Raw genomic sequence first — 27,285 nt, forward strand, 5'->3', positions numbered from 1 at the left:
AACAAGCCAGTAGCCAACTCTGAACAAATACAATGTTCAAAACCTGATTATTGAATTAGTAAGGGTTTGTTTCCACACACTGAACACAGTCTTCACTCTTTTAGTACATGGTTGATCCAAGAGTTGATCTAAGGGCCAAGTGAGAATTCTGATAACTGATATTTGTCCAAAAAAGTAGCTAAAGTAAGCTGAGGACCAGATCCAAACCACTTAATAACGCTGAAATACTTCTCTATTTTTTTTCTTTTTTCTTTTTTTTTCTTACAATATGTTAAAAGAAGTTTCTTTCTATACTTTCCTGGTAAGTTCTTCCATACTCGGATGGATCTATTCTGGTGATAGCTTCTAGAAATGCAAGTAATTTCCATGCTAATGAGATTCTCTAATTATCAAGAAAGACAAAAAAGGGGTAGGACATATTTGGGAACAGACACCCAAGGCCATTAATCGAGTTCGTATATTTTGCAAGGGTGGAAACAATTTTTTTCATCAAAATGTTTTTGCTTTGTTTTCTATAGGAAAGCTAAGAAGAAAGAACCCAAGAAGGACATGCTAACCATTTGAAATCTGAGTTTTCAAATCTAAAATAAAGAAAATTTGAAAAGTATATTGAAACTGAAATGAAGTAAAGGGTGGCATATGAATTTAGTATCTTTAAGGAAAAATTAAAGACATCTTCAGATACCTTGTCCAGATGAAGCAGAGATTTGGAGGCACTTTGACAGTTTCTTATATTTAAAATAATAATGCCCAGAACCTACTGTGTTAGATTTTTAGTGAAAATAAGCAATAATCTTAAATTTAGTACAGTATTATAGATGAATACTTACTTAAAAAAGATTTAAAATTTACACTACATAAATTTTAAATAGCCATGATATGTGCACCAAGTTTTATTTGCCTTTAAACAATACAAATAGAACAAATATGCCATTCAAAATATTAAATGTTCTTGAGTTGTACAGAAGAAAAAGAAACTGAAGTGAAACTGTAGGAATTGCTGAACTTCAGATAAATGTATCTTCAAAACAAGAGATATTAGTTCCTAAAAGATTTCTCTAAAGTTAAAAAAAGATTAAGAAAAACAATAAGCCACTGGGTTATTATGTCCAAACAAAAACTTACATGTTTCTTAATGGACATGTGTTTACATTTAAAGACAGTAAACTCAGTCTCTTGTCTTGTAAAACAGAAGACACCACTGATGTATAAACTAAGTGAAATAATAAAAGCCTCTTTTTCATATTAGACACTTTTAAAACCTAAATCTACCTTAGCATTATTTTCCATGAAAACTTAATAGGGAATGGCTAATCTGAAAGCAAAATGTTCAACAAATCACTTAAAAAAAAAAAGAAACACACCATGGGATTTTGCTTATAGCTAGCCACATCAACTAAAGCCCCAGACAATCACACATGAACTCAGAGTATCAGCCGGTCCTCTCCTCCCTCCTGAATTACCTGACCAATGGAAGTTTGGCTTTGTTGTTTCAGAAAGCACTGTTTCTTACATTCCATCAATTGTTCAAAATCATGCCACATTTTTGCTTGTTTCATATTTGGACCATGACTTTCTCGTACAGCTTTTTGTTTTTCCCGAAGTTTCTAGCATAAAAAAAAAAAGAATAATTAAATATCATATAGGGATTTACTTCTACTGCTCTAATCAGAAGAATATGGTATGCTTTGTACATCTGATAAGTAATAGCTAAACCAGATGATATATGAAAGCTAAGATGATAAAAGTTAATTAAATTTATGATAGATCTAAGACAACCTGAAGCTAAAAAGGACAGAAAAATAGAAAAGAAGGGGGAAATAAAGGAAATCAGGAAAGTGGAGCAGTATCATGGTATATAAAAAAATGCATATTTTGGAAGTCAGAAGACTTGAGTCCCAACCCTGGCATTGTCACTAGCCATAAGGAAGACAATTTCTCTGGACTGTAGTTTTTTCAATTGTCAATTAAGGTTAATAATAGGAGTAATTATAAAAGTATCTGCTTTATAATACTATTTTTTTCACATGATAATAGATATAGAAATAATTACAAACTATCATGTGTTATATATGTTATTATTATTAAATATTACATTCTTTCCTGAATCAATATACTCTAAGGGTATGTTCTATGCCCAAATAAATCAAATTGTATGCAAATATTCTTCAAGGAGAAGGTCCAGTGATATTTTAAAAAGGCTCAGGTCCTTATCAGAATTATTTTTGTTACTAATAGCCTATAAATATAGTTCCACCTTCCAATACTGTTCTACTTACTGACTAAAATTATAAACAGGAATGGGAACATTTTTCAGTAAACTGTGAACTGTTCTTTGGCTCTGTATTATGGCAAATCAAGGAAGAGTGACAAAGAAAAGATCGCACAAAATCAGAGAGACAATGAGAGGAAAGCAAAGAAGGAAGGAAAGAAGAGAAAAACAGAGATGACAGGACACACATAAGGAAGCACAGAGTAACAGAAATACACTCACTGACACAGAGTGTGAGAAATCACCAAGAAGGGCAGAAAAACAAGCAAAGACACAAACAGATTACACGGGAACATCCCCATCTTTTCCTCTTTTAGTATGCAGGGTTGATCTAACAGTTGAACTAAGGACACAAGTGAGAAGGCTGGTGGTCAGTACTTGCCCAAATAAGAGGCTAAACTAAACTGAGGCCAGATTCAAAATGCTTATTAAAGACTGCCCTTCCCACCTATGGCTAAGAAAAGCAAAGTTAACAGCAGATAGCAAAACAAAACAGAATGAAGAAAATATAATTTAAATATAAACAGCAAATTTTTGACACAATGCCTGGCATGCAAATACATCTATTTAAGTCTATGTTACAAATAAAGTATCTTACAACAAATATTTTTATCCTCATAAACTAAAACAAAAGTAGTAAGTCAGATCAAGAGTTTTAAGAGTATTGAACATGATTTTAAGATTAAGGTACTACTTAACTGTAACTTTTCTTATATTATTGGAATAATTCCTTTTTCAAAAATCCTAACAACCTATAAAAGCTATTTAAAGAACCAAAGACAGGATGTGGGCATTGTCTGTATCAGAAATATTAAATTTAATTTGCTTCATAATCACATGTGTTTGAAACCTTTAACTTTATGAATACAACTGACTTTACTCTATAATTTATTTTTAATGTTACTGTCATGTACTACAGATTTATGCATAGTTGCAATGCACAAAAAATACTTGTCATAGATTTCATTGTTCTTAAAAGGAGGAGGTGGTACAGGAGGGGGAAAGTTACAACTTTGAGTATCATGTTCCACAGCACTTGGTAAGGCAAAGTCTAGTATATGATAGTGTGAATTGTAGCACTATAGCTTGGTCTAATTTCAGAAACTCAGGCTGGCTTGAGGAGGTCTGTGGATGTCCAGTCTGCTGGTTTGGAAGACTTACGCTGTTGTCAGTTTGAAAGCCTAGGTGTATTCTGTGTTTTCTTTGAAAATTTAGATCTATTCTAAGAGTGAGAGGATCAAGAAGCTTTGTTTCTTAAGTGATAACAGCCCGACGATCAGGGCATGAGCTAATCAACGGCTCATTTTGCTCAAACAGGCTTGATGTCAGACCATTGCTACTGCTTTCCCCTCAAATCTTGCAATATAATAAAACACTACACTGGGAGGGGAAAGAATAATCATATTTAGCCATTAAGTTTGGGTCTATGAAAGCATTCAAGGTTTGGCAAATATTTCTCTATATACAACATCCATTCAGATACTAAACAAATGAAGTGGAGGAATATTTTCATATGAAAAAAGTACATTACTTCACTTAAGAAATATCTGGATGAAAGTCAATTATTGACAATCATACTAAATCCTAAAGCCCCCAAAATCTCTAGTTAAAATACTGTACAAATGTGTGTACAACTTGATTCAAATACATACATTTGAACATGAAAGTATCCAATAGCTAAACTGTACAATGTATTGACTGAAGCGAAGCCATATTGTTAATTTGTACTTTCAGAACAGAAAAGCCTATATGTATATAAAATCATTTCCAGGTTGCAGACTCAAGAATATTTGAACACTGAAATGAGACATTGACATATAATCAGTATTTTAAAAGAAAAACTGCAGCTAACAATTCCTAACAAATGATAATACAAACTGGACACTCCTATTACAAAAACTAAGAGGAAACTTCAATTTTCAGTAGTGAAACTCAGTAAGAAACAGATAAAATGGTGTATAGTGAAGCATGGTTAGCATTCACTATGTAACATGGTCTTAAAATCATTAAAGATTAGAATCAATTAGAGAAATCAGTTAGTCATTTACATCCTGATTGTCAAGGCCCCTACCACCTCTTCCACTAGGAGTGTCTCAGAGAACTGGAAAAACAAAGCTCAATCATACACTCCTATTTTTTAGTAGTCCTCATATAAGACTGGCAGGTAGGGAGTGAATATCTTAAGTAAAGTTTTTTGATTATTTTTAACTGAGTCAATGTTTGTAAAGAACTTAGACCAGGCCCTGGCTCATAGTAAGAGCTTTGTGTTTATTAAATAAAATAAATGAGTAAGTTTATACTTATCTTCTAAACAGAGATACCTGGGAATAATGTGAAACTTGTAGTTCATTCATTACACGTGGCATTTTGTTATGCATGAACTTTTTATTTAAAATTAGATTTCCCCCTTTCCCCCCAAATCTATGTGTCTTCACTTTTATAAAAATAAATTTCTAAGGAAGAGTCTTCATTTTTGAAAGGGAGTAAGAAAGCTCTAATTTCCCCTAAAAACCTTAAAAAAAAATGACAATGACGTAACCATGTCCTGTAAATCTGAATTATGCACACATTAAAAAACAAATATTCTTACCTTTCCAAGATTTTCCTGTTCAGCAATATTTTTGGTATATTGTTCCCTGGGGAGTCAATATAATGATATAGTTTACATTTAGTTCAATTGATTTGATCATACAACTAAATTATAAATCAACATATCTATCTAAATATATTAGATAATACAGTTTAGAGTACTAGAATCAGAATGAAACCCATTATCAAACACTCCCTTTTCTAATCTTTAGTCAGTTCATCTAATAAACAATAATATAAGTAAAAAAAACAAGGCAAAATATCAGGTAAGAAATTAAGTACTATTTCCAGTTAATCTATACTTAAAACAATAGCAATACATTTGCTTAAATTAACCTTTTTTGGAAAAGGCTTGAAGAAAAGAGAGAGGACACACATTAAAACAAACAAACAAACAATAAATATCATCTAACCCTGCAATCCAACTTCTATGAAGCCTTCCTACAGAAAAACTCTTAAAACTTAATAAAAATAAAAGCAAAGACTATTCACTTCACCATTGCTTACAGTAGTAAAAATCTACAACCAACTAAATGTTGATAGATGGGGAAATGTTTAAATAAATTATGGTATATCCATTCAAAGGAATAATACAGAGCTGTGAAAAAGAGAATGAGGTAGATTTACAAATACTAAACTAGACAGAATTCTAGATAAATAAGGTATGGCAATGTAGACAACATTTAATTTTTGTGCACTATACTTGATAATGGTTACTTTTTGTTTTTATAAATATTTCTTTTGTAAGCTAAAAAATTTTTAATTTTTAACATAAAATAAATATTTTTATATTTTTATATTTTATAAATATTATATATATAATATATTTATAAATATATATATTTATATTGTATTTTTAAACAAAAGTATAATTATATTTTAAGACAAAAAGTGAGATTTAAAGTGTTAAGGACAAAGACTGAAGAACGAGGACAACAGAACCAACGATAAAAAGAGAAACTTCGGACCTCAAATTTGTATGGAAAAAGACTATATTTCTGTGAAAAGCTACACAGCAGTACTTAAGAAGAAATTACATAACACAAAATTGGGAATCTAAGAATCATAAACCACAAAGACAAACTCTAGCAGCTTAAGTGAAGAAAGATTTGCATTTGTGTAAAAAAGGGAGGTTAATGTCTTTAAACAGAAAGAATGGCAATCAGAAGTACCCGAAGTCCTTACAGAGATGAAGTGAAGGTAGAATTTGTGCACAAGAATAATAGCAAAAGGGAACAGACCCAGTCTGGATGAACCTTCATTTTGCCCATAAAATTGTTGAGACACTAAGTTAATGTTATTTGCCTTTCTACCTCTCCAGTGAAAAACAGCTCAGAGGATATAAATGACATATTACTCAGAATAATGTATGGTTATAATTAAGAGAACTTTAAATAATTCATTTATTACCCCAGGTCTGAGGAATGTCCAAATTGTTTTAGGATTTCCATTTCTATTTTATCAAGAAATCAATAGGCACATGCTCATAACACTAACATGTAATTTTATTCAATTGATTTATCCAAGTAGTAATTACAGATCGCCTGTTCTATACGAAGCATGCCCTGGGATTTCAAGAAGAAAACAGGGCCAAACAGGGTCCTCACTCTTCAGGAACTCATACTGTATCATTTTCAAAATACTGCTGCAAACATTACGTTGAGCTTGAGCTCCCGAGGCAAATATTGTTCTCTTTATTTTATAGATGAAAAAGTGATTTATCCAAGGTCACAAAACTAGGAACTGGAAAAATCACGTTAGAAACAAAATTTTATTGAGTCCCTTTCTAGTACTTTGATATATAACATGCTGCCTCTTTAAATAAAATTACATTTTACAGGTGATCTTTCAAAAACAAGCTAATTTCTTAGACCTTTGGCCTTACCAGAAAGTACCATAAAAATAGAAAATGAAATGACATAAAAATTATTGTGTCTATACTAGTAATAAATTTTAAATATGTATCAGTGAGTTTAGAGTATAACTCCATTTTATCCCTAAATATTCTTACCATGTACTTCTCTAGTCAGGGTGCAATATTTTTCTATTGGAAAACTGAGGAATGGTAAAGATTTACAATGATTTTTAAAATAATGGAGACTTCCTTGGAAGTCCAGTGGTTAAGACTTCTCACTCCCAACGCAGGGGGCACTGGTTCCATCCCTAGTTGGGAAACTAAGATCCCACGTGGTGCACAGTATGGCCAAAAAATAAATAAATAAAAATGATGAAGAGGAATATCTATCTAGAAAACAGATCAGAAAACCAATAGCTCAGGAGCAATGCTTCCTTCTTTACTAATTATATTGATAACTTTGGAAGAAAAAAAACAATTTCTACAACTTTTATTTTTCAAGAACAAAATTAACTTCTTACATTAGTGAACATTAGGTATTAACTATATAGATTTAATGAGCAAAATTTACATGCAATAAAAGAATTTGAATAAATACATTCAGTATGTTTAATATGCTAGGGTATTACAAATAAAATCCTATTTACAGAATATTTTCAGCCTGGCTTGCATTATATTAAAAAATTTAGACTCTGCAAAACATTCTATTTCTTAGATTCCTCTTTATAATATCAATGAACTGTTGTTGTTCAGTTGCTAAGACACGTCAGACTCTTTGTGACCCCATGCATTGCAGAGTGCCAGGTTTTCCCATCTTTCACTATCTCCTTGAGTTTGCTCAAACTCATGTCTATTGAATCATAAATATCAATGTATAAGCTACTAAAAATCTCAACTGCAATCTTGAATAAATGTGGATTCTACACTTCATTTGAGTTCTTATTGAATGGTAAAAGCAAAACATTTGAATTGTGATAAAGGGCAAAGAAAATTTATCTTGTTCACTATTGCATTTTTTTCAAAGCTAGCAATTCAACTATAAACGTATTTTTAAGGCAGCATTTATTATGTTATAGTATGCTAGGATTACAAAAAGAAAAAATCACCATATAAGGACTAGTAGTATTTATACATTCTTTGTTTCAAAGGCTGGCACTCTGCAATCACAGAATTTCTAGCTGAAGTGCAGCTGCTCACAATGAACTCACAATGAGTTGCAACAATGAGCACACCAATGACCAGAGTCCAGACCATGTGGGACTTTAAAAATAGATTAAATTTAGTGCTTATAAAAAAGCAACTATGAAATTATATGTAATCCTACATGCATACATACTCAGTTGTGTCTGACTCTTTGTGACCCCATGGACTACAGCCTTCCAGGTTCCTCTGTCCATGGAATTTTCCAGGTAAGAACACTGGAGTGGATTGTCATTTCCTACTCCAAGGGATCTTCCCAACCCAGGGATCGAACCTGAGTCTCTTGTGTCCCCTGCATTAGCAGGTGGATTGTTTACCACTGCGCCACCTGGGAAGCCCATATCTATCCCTGAGGAGGGACTAATGGGGATTAAGTGGCTTAATGGCTATAAGAGTTTGTTTCAGGTGATGAAAATGTTTTGGTAATATATAGTGGTGATGGTTACATAATATTTTGAATGTAATGAATACAACTGATTATACACTTAAAAATGGTTAAAATGGCAAATTTTATGTTATATGTCTTTTGCCACAATAAAAAGTAAGCAAGCAAACAAGAAAAATTATATGTATTCTTACTTAGTCAGGAGGGCTGGAGTACCCAGAGGATGTTCAACAAGATTTAATTCTAAATAATATCTTACTATTTGCTTATTTAGGTACTCTGTATAATTCCATCTTATCTTCTATAGATGAAAACATCAAGTAACTCAATATAAAAACAACAAAATTACTTGCCTAATTGCTTTTCTTTTTTCTTGTTGATCAGAGGAGACATATGCCTTCATTTCATCAGTAGCACGATGAAGTTGTACTTCTAGGTTCTAAGTGGAAAGACTGTGTTTTAGGCTAAGTCCTTGATACAGAAAAACATCAGAAAAGTTTCTGATCCAATTTTCTTTGTCTTACCTTAATCATACAATTTGTATAATGGTATCTACTTTCTTCTTGAAGACACTCCTCACGGAGCCCTCTGACTTCCTAAAACATAATTTTAAATGCGCAATATTATTGGAAGAATAATTAGATACAGAAAGGATAACCAAATGTACAACAAAAGAAATACTATCAGAGTATCTCCTCTTCTGTGCCAAAACTTTATTGTATCAGTCTAGGTTGCAATCTTTTCTAGACACCATGCATATCACTCTACAACCTATAAGTTCAATTATTTATTAAGTAACTACTGTATGCCAAGCTCTGTGCTAGGTGCTGGGGACAGAGAAGTGAACAAGACAGGTCCCTGCTCTCATGCAAGTAGAGGAGACAGATATAAACAAGGAAATGTGTAATGAAGGCAGTTTCAGATGGGGCAAGTGCTATGAAGAAAATTCTGCAGTACAGTGTGATAGGGGTATTGAGTGGGTGAAGTTAGGTGATTAGAGAAGACCTCTAGGAGGCAGTAACATTTAGGCTGAGACCTAAAATGGTGAAAGAAAAGGAGAGAGAAAGGCAAAGAGCTGGCAGTAGAGTATCCCAGAGAGAGAAGAATATATGAAAACCTGCCCCCGAGGAGAAAACAAGCTTGGCCTGTTTGAAATACAAGAAGAAAGCTAGTATATCTGGGGTCTGTGGGTGAGGAGGAGAGCATGCGGATATGAAGTTCATGGAGCAGGTAGGGTCTTGAAAACCAAAGTTTTGAAGTTAGATTTTAAGTGCAACAGGAAGCCGTTAGAAGGTGGTTTAAGTGTTGTACCAGTTTCTCTGGCTGCTCTATGGAGATAAGCCTCAGAAAGGCAAGTGTGGAAGGGGAGAGGAGGTTGTAGGTTACTGTGGTAGCCAAGGAAAGACATGATGGGGCCTTGACTCTGGCAGTAGGGGTGCAGATGGAGAATTTAGGGTGTGTACATCAAGAAAGAAATAAAAATAGAAATAAAATAGAAATAGAAATCTCTGCAGCTTGGTAGACAGACTCAAGGCATGAGGGTAAAGACCTGGGAATTTTTTGACATTGGTGTAGTGAAAACATGCATACAAAGTCAGTTTCTGCTAGGTTGTTAAAATAAGAACTATCTTCTTACCTGCTCTAATTTGGACCGATTGCTTTCAAGGCCTGCAGCACAGCTATCATACTGGGATTTCTTTTCATCACACTCTTGGGTTAATTCCTAGTATGAAAAGGGTGATTGATTGAATAAATGAAAAAACAAAGGCCTAAAAGGTGACTCTGAAACAATACATGCCCTTGTCAGTCTTGTAACTTAACTCTAAGCTTCTTGGCATACTAACGAGTTATTTATACAACAACCAGATATTTGAGCATTATGACAGATGAAGGTGCTGATAAAAAGAATAGCTGCCGAGTATTTAGCTGTGTGCCAGGCTCTCTGTTAGAAGCTGGGGATACAAGAGTGAACAAAAGAGTCAAAAATCCTTCCTCTCAAGTAATGCTCAGACAAGTAAACAGGCTGAGTGCTACGAGAGACAAATGCAAGGTGTTACAGGAGCACATGCGACTCTGACTGGACTTAACCCAGGCTTGGGGATCAGTAGGGACAACTTCCTGGAGAAACTGATATCTAAGCTGAGGTACAAAGGATTAGTAAGAATAGTCAGAAGGGACAGACAAGGAGGAGAATGTTCAGAAAAAAGGAACACTATGTATGAAGTCTTGGAAGATTAGAGAGAAGAAGGACAATTTAGGATGTGTAAGCAATTTATTATACTGGAGCACGTCTGGGAAGTGTGACAAGAAGGGGCTGAAGACTCTGGCAGAGGCCTGATCAGAACTCTGTAAACCACGTTAAGGGTGCTGAGCTTTATCCTTGACAATAACTAAATCTCACAACCACACCTTAAGGTGTATACTAATGTCCCCACATTGTGCTTAGAGAAAGTTCACAGAGGACAAGTATCTTGCAAAAGATTATATGGCTGGAAAGAGGTATTAGAATTTGAACTCAGGCTGTTTGAGTAGTTTCACACTTTTTTCTAATGTAATATTTTGAAGCAGATAATCTGAAAATTTGCTACCAACACCTAGAAACGCTAAAAGGATCAACAAATGCTTGATAAGGTAGGGTAAGCACCCTTTCAAATTGAGAGCTAACTGAACTCTCAAAGAAGTAAAACAAATTAGCAGAGTTAGAAACAAAGGATAACAGCCTGTGGATACCCCTGGTGGAGGGAGTTGGGAGTCAATCTTGATAACAGAATGATTAGAATGGCTAGGCAGGGCAAAAGACCTTGAAATCTGTGAGTAAAGGGTTAACACCAGGCCAGCCTGGGAATGACCTTGGTTTTACATAGCACAGTTTCCTTGGGAACAAGAGAGTTAACATAACCGGGTAATGTTGTGTGGTGCTTCCATTGCTGGATGGGACTGTATCTGGGTTGGGGTGACCAGCAAAGTATAAAAGATTGGTGGGAAAAAGATGCCATGGCTTTTATGTATCAAAGTGACCTACAGACATCTGAGGTGCTTGTGGTTGACAGTCACATACACCCCAAATAGGAGAAGGGGCAATAGAGGCTATGTACTTGGGTAGCCGCTGGGCCTGTAAATGAGATGGAGATACTATAGTAGACGAAGGACTTTTTTTGTCTGTGAGTCTGATGGACAAACCGATCAGTAAATGCAGCTATGTTGCTCCATCCTAGCTGCCAGGATTCAAGAGATAAAACCCTACTAAAGATAAGCTCACAATCCAAAACTATAAATATGCAGGGAATAATCACTCCATTATGAGTGAGAATTAGAAGATATAAAACAGCAGGAGTATACCTCCTCTAGCAGAAGAATTGGAGAAGGCAATGGCACCCTACTCCAGTACTCTTGCCTGGAAAATCCATGGACGGAGGAGCCTAGTAGGCTGCAGTCCATGGGGTCACTAAGACTCGGACAGGACTGAGCGACTTCACTTTCACTTTTCACTTTCATACACTGGAGAAGGAAATGGCAACCCACTTCAGTGTTCTTGCCTGGAGAATCCCAGGGATGGGGGAACCTGGTGGGCTGCCGTCTATGGGGTTGCACAGAGTTGGACACGACTGAAGCGACTTAGCAGTAGCAGCAGCAGCAGGAAATACTATAAATAAATCTATTAAATAAGTATACTCAATACTTTACTAAAGGAGGAACTGAAAACAAAAGACTGAAAAAGGTACAGTGAGTAAAAAAACAGACAAAAATGAAAAAGAAGTCACTGAAATTAAAAACTAAGTAGGTGACACAAATATAAGATCAGTTCAGGAGATAAAAGAATGAATTAGAAAACAGAGCTGAAGAAATTATCAAAAATTCATCACAAAGAGATAAAGAGATGAAAATATGAAAATGAGGTTAAACAACAGAGAACAGAATAAATACAACTAACATATATCTAACAGAATGGCTGAAGAACAGACTAGAAAGACCAGGGGAGAGAATATTTGAAGACATGTAGAATATGTCCAGAATTAATGAGAGACAAAAAGCATGAATTCTAGCTGAGCAAATAACACTAAATCTAAACTTAGATCATGTCAGTGAAATGGGACAACACCAAAGACAAAGATAAAAATACTAAAACTATCTATAGATTCCAGGGAATCCCTATCAAAATACCAATGGTACTTTTCACAGAACTAGAACAAATAATTATAAAACTTGTATGGAAACACAAAAGACCCTGAGTAGCCAAAGCAATCTTCAGAAAGTAGGAGAGCTGGAGGTACAACATGCCCTGACCTCAGACTATACTACAAAACTACAGTAATCAAAACAAGTGTGATGTCAGCAACAAGAAGAGACACACAGATCAATGGAACAGGAAAAAAAAACCCAGAAATAAACCCACACACTTATGGTCAACTAATCTATGACAAAGGAAACAAGAATATACAATTGAGAAAAAGACAGTCTCTTCAATAAACGGTGCTGGGAAAACTGGACAACTACATGTAAAAGAATGAAATTAGAACATTTTCTCACACCATGTACAAAAATAAACTCAAAATGGATTAAAAACCTAAATGTAAGAAATCATAAAACTTAGAGAACATACGTAGAACAGTTTCTGACATGAATAAATCATAGCAATATTTTTTGGATCTGTCTCCTAAAACAGTTAAAAAATAGAAGACCTGAAGAGTCAGGTTTTTTCCAAAGACATACAGATGGTCAACAGGCACATGAAAAGATGCTCATCATCATTAACCATCAGAGAAATACAAATCAAAACCACAATGAGGTATCACCTTACACCTGTCAGAATGACTATCACCAAAAGAGACCGCAAACAATTTGTTATTCATGAGAATGTAGAGAAAAGGGAACCCTTGTACAGATTTGGTGAGAATGTAAATTGATGCAGCTACCATGGAAAATAGTGTGGAGGTTCCTCAAAAACCTAAAAACAGAACCACCATATGATCCAGCAACTCCATTTCTGAGTATTTATCCAAAGAAAACAAAAACATTAATTTGAAAAGATATATGCACGCCAATGTTCACAGTGGTATTATTTACAATAGCCAAGATATGCAAGCAACCAAAAAGTCCATCAAGAGATGAATGGAAAAAGAAGATGTGAGATACACACACACACTGTGGAATGCTACTCAGTCATTAAAAAGAAAGAAATTTTGCATTTACAACATGGATGAACCTGGAAGGTATTATGCTTAGTGAAATAAGTCAAAAAGAGAAAGACAAACACTATATGATACTACTTATATGTGGAGTCTAAAACAAACTAATGAATATAACAACAAAAATTAAAACCAATTATAGGGAAGACATTATCTAAAAAGAAATGAGAATTAAATCAATAGCACATCCTTTAACACGACAAGAGAAAAGAGAAAGCAATGAAAATAGTTTTTTTCTGACCAAGTGACTATTGAAGAGGAAAAACAAAGATGGTTTACTTTTGGCAATGATTCTTTACTGAGAGAACTACTAAAAGAAAACAAAACAAGGAAATTTCATTTCAGGAAGAAGGAAACTGAATCAGAAGTAAGGAATAAAGTACATGAGGCAATGGTAAGAACTGCTAAATATATGGGTAAATCTAAATAGGAAATGACTGTATGAAGTAGTAATTATTATAACAGTAATGACCACTATGACAACCACTTTTAGAGTTGAAGAAATAAAGTGGAAATTAAATACCAGAGGATAAGAACACATGTGTAAGGCAAGAGAGGGTATGAAATCATTCTGAGGCCCTTGTATTGTTCAGGAGATTAACAATTGTTCACCTGATTAACTTTAGGCAAGAAAAATGTGCTAAAAATATAAGAGTAAACAATATCAGAACAGGAGTAGAAAAGGAAATAAAGGGAAAAAAGAAGATAAAGAAAACAGGATTGGTACAATGGAAAGTAGAAAAAGAAAAAGAAACGTAGGAAAAGCGCAGTCAATAGGATGTGCAAAACAGAAATAAATTCCAATGTATCAATAATAAGGGAAAATATAAATGGGACTAAACTCACTAATTAAAAGACAAGTTCTCAAACTGGATATAAGAAAATATATCTACACAAAATCCAACTATATGATATTTAAGAGACTTATATAGGATAAAAATAAGGATGCAGACAGCTGAAAGTAAAGAAAGACATACCAAGCAATACTAAACATAAGAAAGCTGGCACACTTATATTAATAGCAAACAAAATAAGACCCTTAGACAAAAAAGCACTGCAAGGAATAAAGAGTCATAAAATAATGATAAAATGAATAATTTACCAAGAAGTGTTCTGTTTTTTTAAACCAGAAATCTTTTTCTAAATTGTGGTAAAATACACATAATCTAAAACTATTTTTAAGGCTGCAGTTCAGAAGTATTAAAACATTCACATTATTGTACAACCAATCTCAACTCTTTTTATCTTGTAAAACTTAACCTCTACACCCATTACACCAAAAGTCCCCATTCACCAGGAATTTTTGAACAGCACATTCAAGAACCTTGATCTGATAAACACACAGAGAACCCAGTACTCAACAACTGGAAAACATATTCTTTTCCAGATCAAGTCATTAAAAAAATGATGTTATCCTCAGCTCTCTCCATGGTCAGCCTTAACTCCTGAAGACTGTGGAGCTACTCTTTAAAAATCCTCAAGGAAATAAAGCATGATGTAATGATTTTTATGCCCAATCAAGCAGTGATTGAAATATTTAAGGCAACAAACTCTAGAAATGTTAAGAACTCATCAGGGAATATTGTTCTTCTAAGCTTTGAGGACTCTACTAGAAAACAAATGAGAGACAATAAAAAGTAGGAAAATGGGTAGGGAGAGGATTAGTAATGAGCACGGAGTCTAACAAGTACAGGTATAATACTAAAGACAAAAGGGAGAACTAGTAGAACAGAAAGTAAATGTTATACGCTCTGACAATGTAGACACGATACATAAAATCTGCAGGGAGGGGAAGGGAAAAAGAAAGTGGAAGGTAGAATGAGTAAGCTGGTTTCCTCAGTAAGCAGTTTTCCATTGCTGGGGATGGCAGGGGAAGGGCAACAGATATAATTTAAAGCTGACGAATCAAGTCATAGTACAAGCATATTACATGTATAAAGACAAACAGTAAGAAAGACAAATGACCAAAATGAGGTGCTAAAGGAGAGGGAAGAATAAGTTAGAGGAAAAATATCAATTTCATCACTACTCATAGTGGGAATTAATAGATACTATCAACAGTAATGAAATATTAATGGCGGCATTACAGATACAACCAGTAGAGCAAAACCACAAGCCAGAAAATACAAGAGAGAGACAGAGACAGAGAATGAACAGAGGAATTTATTTCTCTGGGCTTTAAAGTCAGAAGCAAAACATAATAAAGTACACAAAGACCAAATATGTTTGTATATCAATAAATATGAACTGGCTAAACTTATTTATTAAAATAAACCTGTCAGATTATATCATATAACAAAACACAATTCAAGATCTATTCAGAGACATACCGAAAACAAAGCAACTTTTTAAAAGCTGAAAGCAAAAGATGGGCAAAAGTATAGCAGGTACAGTGAAAACAAAAAGAAGCAGACATTAAAATGGCAGAGTTGACTTCTGCCCCTCACCTCAAAAAGCCTTTGTTTTTTTCTAAGAGAGTAGAACAAAGGTGTGGAGAGCAAACTTCAGGAAGCCAATAAATTACCTATTAATTAATTTTCAGAAAATTTCTAGAAAATACACAAAGAGCTGTTAACATTATTTCTAGGGAGTGTGCTGGGGTGGGATGTAGAGAGAGAAATAATTTCAATTCTTTCCCTTAAACAATTCTTTAGAGTTTGAATTCTTGCCAAGAGCATGGTTTTGCTTCCGTAAGAAAAAGCAATCAATAAGAAATATTTCAGTGAAATCAGTAATTACCATATTATATACTCTAAAACAAGTATTTTAGCTTTAGCAAGTACATGTATCATGCCACTTAATAACAATTTAAGGAATAGTTTCTAAAAAACAAACATGAAACTTCAAGATGCAAACTAATTCCAGATAATTATAAAAGATTTAGATAAATATAAGTTGTACATCTTAAGTTGTGATGCTCCAATTTTCAAATGATTATGAATACTCAATTTACAACAAAATGCAAATACAAGGGAAATGTATTAATACTTCACTATAAAATTTCCTAAATTTTGAGAGTTGTCCATTAAAACAAGAAGTGTAAAGTATTTTTTAAGTACTCCTGCACTTTAACAATATGATAGGGGCTTCCCTGATGGCTCAGTGGTAAAGAATTTGCCTGCCAATACAGGAGACACGTGTTTGATTCCTGATCCAAGTAAGATCCCACTTGCCTCAGAGCAACTAAGCATGTGCGTCACAACTACTGACCGGGAGAGTCACAGTTACTGAACCCACAAGCGGCGGCTACTGAAACCTGTGCTCCCTAGAGCTGGCGCGCGGCAGCCAGAGAAGCCACGGCAATGAGAAGCCCTCCCACCACAACTAGAGAAAGCCCGTTCACAATGAAGACCCAGCACCGCTATAAAGAAATAAATTAAATTATTTAAAAAATGATAATACATCCATGTAGTTTCAAGTGTTAGATACACTTACACAAGTTAAAAATAAATATCATTCAAAATAGAGAACAATTAAGAATTTCAGTTACTATTTGGAAAGAGCTCAAAGTCAATGAAGTGGCTTTTGTTTCAGTATACTTTTCATTACAAAAGGTTTCTGGGTAAAAACAAACTATACAGGGATGTAGGAGATTGACATATGGAGATAAACAAAATGAACATTAGGGACTCAATAAGGTCATTGAACTCAAACATTTAAAAAAACCAAATGGTTACTAAAAACGTGGGCAAGTTCTATACTCTTTTTTTTAGACTTTTAAAACTGTGGTAAAATACACATAAAATAAAAATCACAATAAATAAAAATACTTATTTATTATTTTTTGGCTGCATTGGGTCTCAGCTGTGACAAGCTGAGTCTCTAGTTGTGGTGCACAGGCTCAGTTGCCCTGCCACGTGTGGGATTTTAGTTCCTCAACCAGGGACTGAACCCACACCCATGCATTGGAAGGCAGATTCTTATCTATTGGACCACCAGGGAAGTCCCACTAAACCATTTTTAAGTGCACAGTTCAGTGGCGTTAAATATATTCACACTGTTGTACAACCATCACCTCTATCTATCTGCAGAACTCTTTCCATCTTCTAAAATTGAAACTCTGTCCCCATTACTTTTCAACATGGCAGAAGACAGAGATGAAAAGCTTACAGGACTTCGGTGCCCCTTTGATTTGATGAATATGTTAAGAACTGAAGAGCTGCATTATTTGGGAATGGTGGTGAGACAGCTATGTTTCTTTGAAATAGAACAGACAGGAAGTACTTGACATACAGAGAAATCCAGTTAAAACATATAAAAATGAATTTCAGGTTCTGGTTATATTTTATAATAAAGGACTTTATAGAATTTAGTATATGGTTTTACTTAGAAAATCAATTTGGTTGAAAAGCAATAGTATTCCTTCCTTTAAAACTATTTTTAATAGTTATAATGATAAATAACTTTTTAAAACAGTTCTTATGTATTAGTCATTGCTGTTGCAAAGTACCTTACATGTGTTATTTCATTTAATTTTACAACCACTCTATGAAGAAGGGATTGGTTTACAGGTGAGGACACAACATAGAGATGAAGTCATCTATCTAAGGTTATTTAAGGTCTGCCTGATTCTATAGCTTCTCCAGAAGGAAAATTCTCTAGGCAGCCATACTTAGTTCCATGTTACCGTCCTTTCTTCTGATCCTTACCCACAAGCATAGCTGGTTCAACTAAGGATGGATCCTTGATCTGACTTTAGGATAGCAGTAAACTCTGAGGTGGTCCGGCATGGAAAACTGCCCTCCAAAGAGAGGCATTGCACCAGGAATTTAAATTAGAAAATGCAGAGAAAATGGGAATTATAAGTTCACAACTTCAACACATATGTAGAGAAAGGCTACAGCGTGAGATGTGAACATCGAGGAGCCATAAGCAAGCTAAGGTTACAATTATGCCAATCCAAAGAATGAGGAGAAACTAAAAAATAGAGGAAAAAAAACAACACACAGGCAGACACATGGCTGTGGCGAGAACAGTGCAAAGCCACTATGAAGTGATTCACTGAGTCATGTTACTGGTGTAGTATGAGTTCTTCAGAACCTTGCTCTGCTATGTACCAGCTGTGTAATCTTGGGCAAGTCCTTCACCCTGTGTGCTTTTATTTGCTCCTTTGTGTAGAGGGTGGTTTATCTAACAGGGTGGTTATGAGGCCTGAATGAAAAACATAATAGTGCCTGGCACTCAGAGCACTTGATAAATGCTCTTACTGTCACTGCTGCTGCCGTTGCTGCTGTTTAGTCGCTAGGTAGTGTCTGACTCTAGCAACCTCCTGGACTATAGTCCACCAGGCTCCTCTGCCCATGAGTTTTTCAGGCAGGAACACTGGAGTGGGTTACCATTTCCTCCTGCAGGGGATCTTTCTGACTAGGGGCCAAACCTGTGTCTCCTACGTTGGCAGGTGGGTGCTTTAACACTGAGCCACCTGAGAAACTCTCTTACTATCACATTCATTGATATTATCCACAGGCTCCCGCTAAAGTCCCTGAAGCTTCCCTAAACCCAAATGCTCAGGTAGTAGTACCTCCAACTGCTCCAGACAGACTATAATTCTGATCCTTGGATTTCCGTAACACTGCATTTCCTCTGTGTGTGTGTGTGTTAGTTGCTCAATCGTGTCCAACTCTTTGCGACGCTATGGACTGTTAGCTCACGAGGCTCCTCTATCTGTGGGATTTCCCAAGTAAGAATACTGGAATGGGTTGCCACTCCCTTCTCCAGGGGATCTTCTTGATCCAGGAATTGAACCCAGGTCTCCTACACTGCAGGCGAATTCTTTACCATTTGAGTTACCCAGGAAGCATTTCCTTTAATGCACTAAATGCTCTTTCAATAAAACTCCCCATTTGAAATGTAAATAGATTTAATGAAAGAACTACAAGCATACAGCCTCAGTTCAGTTCAGTTCAGTTCAGTCACTCAGTCATGTCCAACTCATTGTGACCCCATGGACTGCAGCATGCTAGGCCTCCCTGTCCATCACCAACTCCTGAAGTTGCCTCAAGCTCATGTCCACTGAGTCGGCGATGCCATCCAATCATCTCATCCTTTGTCGTCCCCTTCTCCTCTTGCCTTCAATCTTTCCCAGCATCAGGGTATTTTCCAATGAGTCAGTTCTTCGTATCAGGTGGCCCAAGTATTGCAGTTTCAGCTTCAGCATCAGTCCTTCCAATGAATATTCAGGACTGATTTCCTTTAGGATGGACTGGTTGGATCTCCTTGCTGTCCAAGGGGCTCTCAAGAGCCTTCTCCAACACCACAGTTCAAAAGCATCAATTCTTCGTCGCTCAGCTTTCTTTATAGCTCAACTTTCACATCCATACGTGACTACTGGAAAAACGATAGCTTTGACTAGATGGACCTTTGTTGGCAAAGTAATGTCTCTGCTTTTTAATATGCTGTCTAGGTTGGTCATAACTTTTCTTCCAAGGAGCAAGCATCTTTTAATTTCATGGATACAGTCACCATCTGCAGTGATATTGGAGCCCAAAAAAATAAAGCCTGTCACTGTTTCCACTGTTTCCCCATCTATTTGCCATGAAGTGATGGGACCAGATGCCATGATCTTAGTTTTCTGAATGTTGAGCCTCAAGCCAACTTTTTCACTCTCCTCTTTCACTTTCATCAAGAGGCTCTTTAGTTCTTCTTCACTTTCTGCCATAAGGGTGGTGTCATCTTCATAGCTGAGGTTATTGATATTTAACCCAGCAATCTTGATTCCAGCTTGTGCTTCATCCAGTCCAGCAATTCTCATGATGTACTCTGCATATAAGTTAAATAAGCAGGGTGACAATATATAGCCTTGATGTACTCCTTTTCCTATTTGGAACCAGTCTGTTGTTCCATGTCCAGTTCTAACTGTTGCTTCTTGACCTGCACACAGGTTTCTCAATAGGCAGGTCAGGTGGTCTGGTATTCCCATCATTTTAAGAATTTTCTACAGTTTGTTGTGATCCACAACAACTAAGGCTTTGGCATAGTCAATAAAGCAGAAGTAGATGTTTTTCTGGAACTCTCTTGCCTTTTCAATGATCTAGCAGATGTTGGCAATTTGATCTCTGGTTCCTCTGCCTTTTCTAAATCCAGTTTGAACATCTGAGAGTTCACGGTTCACGTACTGTTGAAGCCTGGCTTGGAGAACTTTGAGCATTACTTTGCTAGTGTGTGACATGAGTGCAATTGTGCGGTAGTTTGAGCATTCTTTGGTGTTTCCTTTCTTTGGGATTGGAATGAAAACTGACCTTTTCCAGTCCTGTGGCCACTGCTGAGTTTTCCAAATTTGCTGGCATATTGAGTGCAGCACTTTCACAGCATCATTTTTAGGATTTGAATTCCATTGGGAATTCCATCACCTCCACTAGCTTTGTTCATACTGATGCTTTCTAAGGCCCACTTGACTTCACATTCCAGGATGTCTGGCTCTAGATGAGTGATCACACCATCATGGTTATCTGGGTCATGAAGATCTTTTTTGTATAGTTCTTTTGTGTATTCTTGCCACCTTTTTCTTAACATCTTCTGCTTCTGTTAGGTCCATACCATTTCTGTCCTTTATTATGCCCATCTTTACATGAAATGTTCCCTTGGTATCTCTAATTTTCTTGAAGAGATCTCTAATTTTTCCCATTCTATTGTTTTCCTCTATTTCTTTGCATTGATCGCTGAGGAAGGCTTTCTTCTCTCTCCTTGCTATTCTTTGGAACTCTGCATTCAAATGGGTCTATCCTTTTCTCCTTTGCTTTTAGCTTCGCTTTTTTTCTTAGCTATTTGTAAGGGCTCCTCAGACAACCATTTTGCTTTTTGGCATTTCTTTTTCTTTGGAATGATCTTAATCACTGCCTCCTATACAATGTCACGAACCTCCGTTCGTAGTTCTTCAGGCACTGTATCAGATCTAATCCCTTGAATCTATTTGTCACTTCCACTGTATAATCATAAGGGATTTGTTTTAGGTCATACCTGAATGGTCTAGTGGCTTCCCCTAGTTTCTTCACTTTAAGTCTGAATTTGGCAATAAGGAGTTCATGATCTGAGCCACAATCAGCTCCTGGTCTTATTTTTGCTGACTATATACTGCCTCAGACCACTGTAAAAAAGTGAATATCACAATAAAGAGAATCACATGAATGTCTTGGTTTCCCAGTATATATAAAGTTATGTATACACTATACTGTAGTCTGTTAAGTGTGCAATATAGCATTGTGTCTAAAAAATGTATAGATCTTAACTTTAAAATACTTTATTGCTAAAAAATGCTAACCATCATCTGAGCCTTCAGGAAGTCAGTCTTTTGGCAATAGCAACATCAAGGATCACTGAGCACAGATTAGCATAACAAACATAATGAAAAAGTTGGAAATACTGCAAGAATTAGCAAAATCAAAGACATGAATTAAGTAGATGTTGGAAAAATGGCACCAACAGACTTACTCAATGCAGGGTTGTTACAATTCCTTAATTTGTAAAAAATGCAATAAAGTTTGTCTGTATTTACAAACAGAGTTATTTTTACTATATTTTATTAATACTATCATAGAGAAATCTCATCATCACTAGAAATACATATAACTGTTCCCTTTGGGCTTCCCTGGTGGATTAGATGGTAAAGCATCTGCCTGCAATTCGGGAGACCTGGGTTTGATCCCTGCGTTGGCAAGATCCCCTGGAGAAGGGAACAGCTACCCACTCCAGTATTCTGGCCTGGAGAATTCCATGGACAGAGGAGCGTGGTGGGCTACAGTCCCTGGGGTCGCAAAGTGTTGGACATGACTGAGTGACTTTCACTTTCACTTTTTATCTGCAAGTTGCTGGCACAAGAAAAGCACTAAGAAAATCAGCTATTAGAATATATCCATGAAAATAATTCTTGATATCTTCAATCTACAAGTTTTTTTTTTTAATCTCCTTTCTGAAACTTTTCCTCCTGACAATCATTTCATTTCCTAATTTCCTTCATTTCCTTCCCATTTCCTCATCAGTTAGGAATATGATTCTGATTATATTTGTTCTATACTGTTCTTAAGTTGGGTTATCTTTTGTTTTTCCTAATTTCTTTTGTGTTTGTTCCACCTCTCCTATTACAGTATGAAGCCCTGAGAACTGGGACTTTTCTCTTCCAGTTCTCTTGTGACGGCAGGAGTGTACAATGAAATAAGCAGAAGATGTAAAACATGCTAGAGATGCTAGTGTGAAGCTCCAAGTCTCTCATTTCCTTCTTCTCTATTTGGATAAGTCACTAAACCTATCACCAATCTGAGAGTTGAACTATAAAGAAAGCTGAGTGCCAAAGAATTAATGCTTTTGAACTGTGGTGTTGGAGAAGGCTCTTGAGAGCCCCTTGGACAGTAAGAAGATCCAACCAGTCCATCCTAAAGGAAATCAGTTCGGAATATTCATTGGAAGGACTGATGCTGGAGCTGAAACTCCAATACTTGGGCCACCTGATACGAAGAACTGACTCATTGGAAAAGACCCTGATGCTAGGAAAGATTGAAAGCTGGAGGAGAAGGGGACAACAGAGGATGAGATGGTTGGATGGCATCACCGACTCAATGGACATGAGTTTAAGTAAACTCCAGGAGATGGTGATGGACAGGGAGGCCTGGCATGCTGCAGTCCATGGGGTTGCAAGAAGCTGGATACAACTGAGTGACTGAACTGAACTGAAACCTGTCTCAGACTCCATGGCATTGTCTATAAAAAAGGAAACAATGTCTATCTGATTTCAAGGTCCATGTGATCTCTCACTCTGCTTCTCTTGACTCTGATGGATGGCATTTATGAAAAGTTTTATAGTTCATCCTTAGGCACATGCAGTACAGCTCACATTCAAACCTAAAATTACTACATGGAGAATGATAAAATAACAATTGTTAATGTCAAATGGTGAAGGGCACCTGATCTGGGCATTTACCTTCTTACAGTTTATCTTTAAAGCAGTGTCTAGAATTAGCTTCCAAGTAACTGTATTTCATCACTTAAGCATAAGTTATCATGATTTGCCCCTCATCCTGCTCCCCAGCAAAGCAAGTTCATTAATCTAACATTAACTTGTCACCACTTGTTGGCACACTCTGAACTTTCACCTGGCCACTGAAGAATGTGACTTCATATTTATAGCTTTGACATGAACATTATTTAAAGCACAAATCTCATTTGGCTGCACTTTTGACTTTAGCTTAAACTATTCCTTCTCTCCCCAGCGCAAAAATTTATGACAAAACAAACAACATAAATTAAACAAAAACCACTGATGGTCACAATATTATTCTCTTTCACAGAATCATATAAAAATAATGATTTGTTTGCCAGGAATTATCCAAGTAAAATGTCTAGGATTTTAACTAATACATTTGAACAAGAGAGAGTATTAAAAGTATCAATCACAAAACTAAATAATCTTACTTGGCATTTCTGACGCAATTGTCGTAGTTCTTTTATAATTGGAGCTAGAGCTGACTTCTTTTCAGATACCAGGGAATTTAGTTTTTTTACCTGCCATTTAAACAAAATATATGACATCTAAGAAAATAATTCAAAAGAAAAAAAATACTATATATATAAAGATATTTACTGAAGTATTTATATAAGTGAATAAAACTATAAATTATTTCAATGCCAACTAAAATGAAGTCATTTAATAAGTATTGACTTCTCAGTAAGATAGAATATCATTTGACTATTTAAATTGTCAATTATTAAGACTGCAAACCATTATGGGAAAATATTTATAATCTAGCTGAAGGACTAAAACAAATTACAAAGTTGCTGATATACAACTCTATATTAAGTTTAAAAAGTATATAAATTATGTAGATTATATAAAATGCATATAAACATGGATGAAGTGACAGTCAAACTACTTAATAACCCAAAAGGTATAGCAATGACCAACCACAACGGACACCAGCCATAGAGATGAATCAGATCTTGGAGGCGTCTGCTGTGCAAAATGTTAATCTTTTTAGGAGTTAGAATGTTGTGAAATCCAGAGGGATCTGGGAACCAGGTGGGCAAGGCAGGTGGAGGTGGGTACACTGAGAGTTTGGGGCAGCAGCTATTTACCAATAAATAATGAAAGATTTCAACATTTTAAAGTCTGATGAAGCTCTATCTGTGCATTCTGGCTGAATGGCAGTCCTAAACATGGGAAGAAACTAAGGGCACACACACAAATGAAACAACTGTACTAAATTAAGCAGTATAATTTGGGGAAACTTATTTTTTTATCTTAAATATTTCTTTAATGCTATGTAACTTTTACACACTTCAAAAACCACAAAACATGTAAAGTATTACAAATCGAACAACCTCATAAGAATGGAAAAATTTTAAAGAGAGTGATAAAGACAGATGAAAGAATATAATGAAAACAATATACAGAAATGAAAATCTGAATGTTGCACTGAAAACAGAACAAACACAAAAATATCTGCCTTAGAGCCTGTGTATAAAACAAAGCCTGTGTAATCACCATTTCAGACATGTCATCCAGTGTTCGTCCTTTCATTTCATCAACTTCACTCTTCAGAGCAGATACTCGTTCTAGCTCTTCTTGAGTGTAACTATATCCAGATATACCCCTCTTCTCCTCAATAGTTTGCTGAAAGTAAAAAACAAAAATAGGTGTAAAGAACAAGAGTCCACAGAATTGATGTCAAACCTTGATGATTCCATAAGAAGTATATAGATTTAATACACAACAATAAAGTTGTAAGTAAAATAAAGGAATTTAGTCAACAATCTTTATTGACTTCAACAATAATTATATTCCTTTATATTTTATAAATTTATACTAAATTTTACTACAGTATCTTCAGGAGCATAGGAAGTAATTATAATTTTAGACGAGCGTAATGCTATGTACTTGCCATAGAAACTAAAACATAGGATGCACTCATTAAATATTTGGTGAATGAATGATCTCAAGTGAAAAACTGTACATATTTTCTCACTTATCTAGTATTTATTAATGTGCCAAGTACAGTTCTAGGCTCTTTAGAAGAACTAAACAGTCTTTTGATGAGGGCAAAAGAGGAGAGTGGAAAAAGCTGGCTCAAAACTCAACATTCAAAAAACACAGATCATAGCATCTGGTCCCATCACTTCACGGCAAATAGAAGGGGAAAAAGTGGAAGCAATGACAGATTTTATTTTCTTACACTCTTGAATCACTGTGGATGGCAACTGCAGCCGTAAAATTAAAAGGTGCTTGCTCCTTGGAAGGAAACCTATGACAGACCTAGGCAGCGAATGAAAAAGCAGAGACATCACTTTGCCAACAAAGGTCCATAGAGTCAAAGCTATGGTTTTTCCAGTAGTCATGTACGAATGTGAGAATTGGACCATAAAGAAGGCTGAGTGCCAAAGAATTGATGCTTTCGAATTGTGGTGCTGGAGAAGACTCCTGAGAGTCCCTTGGCCTGCAAGGAGATCAAACCTTCCAGAATAGTCACTGGAAGGACTGATGCTGAAGCTGAAGCTCTAATACTTTAGCCACCTGATGCAAAGAGCTGACTCATTGGAAAAGACCCTGGTGCTGGGAAAGACTGAAGACAAAAGGAGACGGGGATGGCAGAGAATGGATGGTTAGACAGAGCATCACCGACTCAATGGAGATGAATCGGAGGAAGCTTTGGGAGAAAGTGAAGGACAGAGAAGCCTGGTGTTCTGCAGTCAGTGAGTAAGACACAACTTACAAACTGAACAAGAACACAATTCTAGGCACCAATATACTGCAGTGAAAAAAAGAAAAAACCAGGGGAAAAAATCCCTTCCCTCATAGAGCTAACTTCTAGTGAGAGCAAATGGGCAATAGGTAAACAACTAAAATACATACATTTCTCCAAGGAAGACATACAGATGGCTAAAAAACACATGAAAAGATGCTCAATATCACTCATTATCAGAGAAATGCAAATCAAAACCACAATGAGGTACCATTACACGCCAGTCAGGATGGCTGCTATCCAAAAGTCTACAAGCAATAAATGCTGGAGAGGGTGTGGAGAAAAGGGAACCCTCTTACACTGTTGGTGGGAATGCAAATTAGTACAGCCACTATGGAGAACATTGTGGAGATTTCTTAAAAAACTGGAAATAGAACTGCTATATGACCCAGCAATCCCACTTCTGGGCATACACACCGAGGAAACCAGATCTGAAAGAGACACGAGCACCCCAATGTTCATCGCAGCACTGTTTATAATAGTCAGGACATGGAAGCAACCTAGATGCCCATCAGCAGACGAATGGATAAGGAAGCTGTGGTACATATACACCATGGAATATTACTCAGCCATTAAAAAGAATTCATTTGAATCAGTTCTAATGAGATGGATGAAACTGGAGCCCATTATACAGAGTGAAGTAAGCCAGAAAGATAAAGACCATTACAGTATACTAACACATATATATGGAATTTAGAAAGATGGTAACGGTAACCCTATATGCAAAACAGAAAAAGAGACACAGATGTATAGAACAGACTTTTGGACTCTGTGGGAGAAGGCGAGGGTGGGATGTTTCAAGAGAACAGCATCGAAACATGTATATTATCTAGGGTGAAACAGATCACCAGCCCAGGTTGGATGCATGAGACAAGAGCTCGGACCTGGTGCACTGGGAAGACCCAGAGGGATCGGGTGGAGAGGGAGGTGGGAGGGGGGATCAGGATGGGGAACACATGTAACTCCATGGCTGATTCATGTCAATGTATGACAAAAACCACTACAATATTGTAAAGTAATTAGCCTCCAACTAATAAAAATAAATGAAAAATAAAATAGAATACATACAGTGT

The 27,285-nt window shown here is 35.9% G+C and overlaps 1 protein-coding gene across 5 annotated transcripts in view; it reads right to left on the reverse strand.

Moving 5' to 3' along the window:
- Positions 1 to 878: 878 nt before the first annotated feature.
- Positions 879 to 27,285, reverse strand: part of IFT81 (intraflagellar transport 81) — a 219,202-nt gene continuing 192,795 nt past the window's right edge. For all 5 annotated transcript variants that reach the window (XM_070475213.1, XM_070475214.1, XM_020882549.2 and 2 more), the window contains 8 exons: positions 24,958 to 25,086; positions 23,889 to 23,978; positions 9,938 to 10,024; positions 8,826 to 8,897; positions 8,655 to 8,740; positions 4,863 to 4,908; positions 1,464 to 1,607; positions 879 to 1,058 (listed from right to left, as the gene is read on the reverse strand). In XM_070475213.1, coding sequence (XP_070331314.1) covers positions 1,008 to 1,058; positions 1,464 to 1,607; positions 4,863 to 4,908; positions 8,655 to 8,740; positions 8,826 to 8,897; positions 9,938 to 10,024; positions 23,889 to 23,978; positions 24,958 to 25,086 — 705 coding nt within the window. In that variant the 3' untranslated portion in view covers positions 879 to 1,007. The remainder of the gene's footprint in view (positions 1,059 to 1,463; positions 1,608 to 4,862; positions 4,909 to 8,654; positions 8,741 to 8,825; positions 8,898 to 9,937; positions 10,025 to 23,888; positions 23,979 to 24,957; positions 25,087 to 27,285) is intronic.

The sequence above is a fragment of the Odocoileus virginianus genome, chromosome 12 (genome assembly GCF_023699985.2).
Source record: "Odocoileus virginianus isolate 20LAN1187 ecotype Illinois chromosome 12, Ovbor_1.2, whole genome shotgun sequence".
Lineage (NCBI taxonomy): Eukaryota > Metazoa > Chordata > Mammalia > Artiodactyla > Cervidae > Odocoileus > Odocoileus virginianus.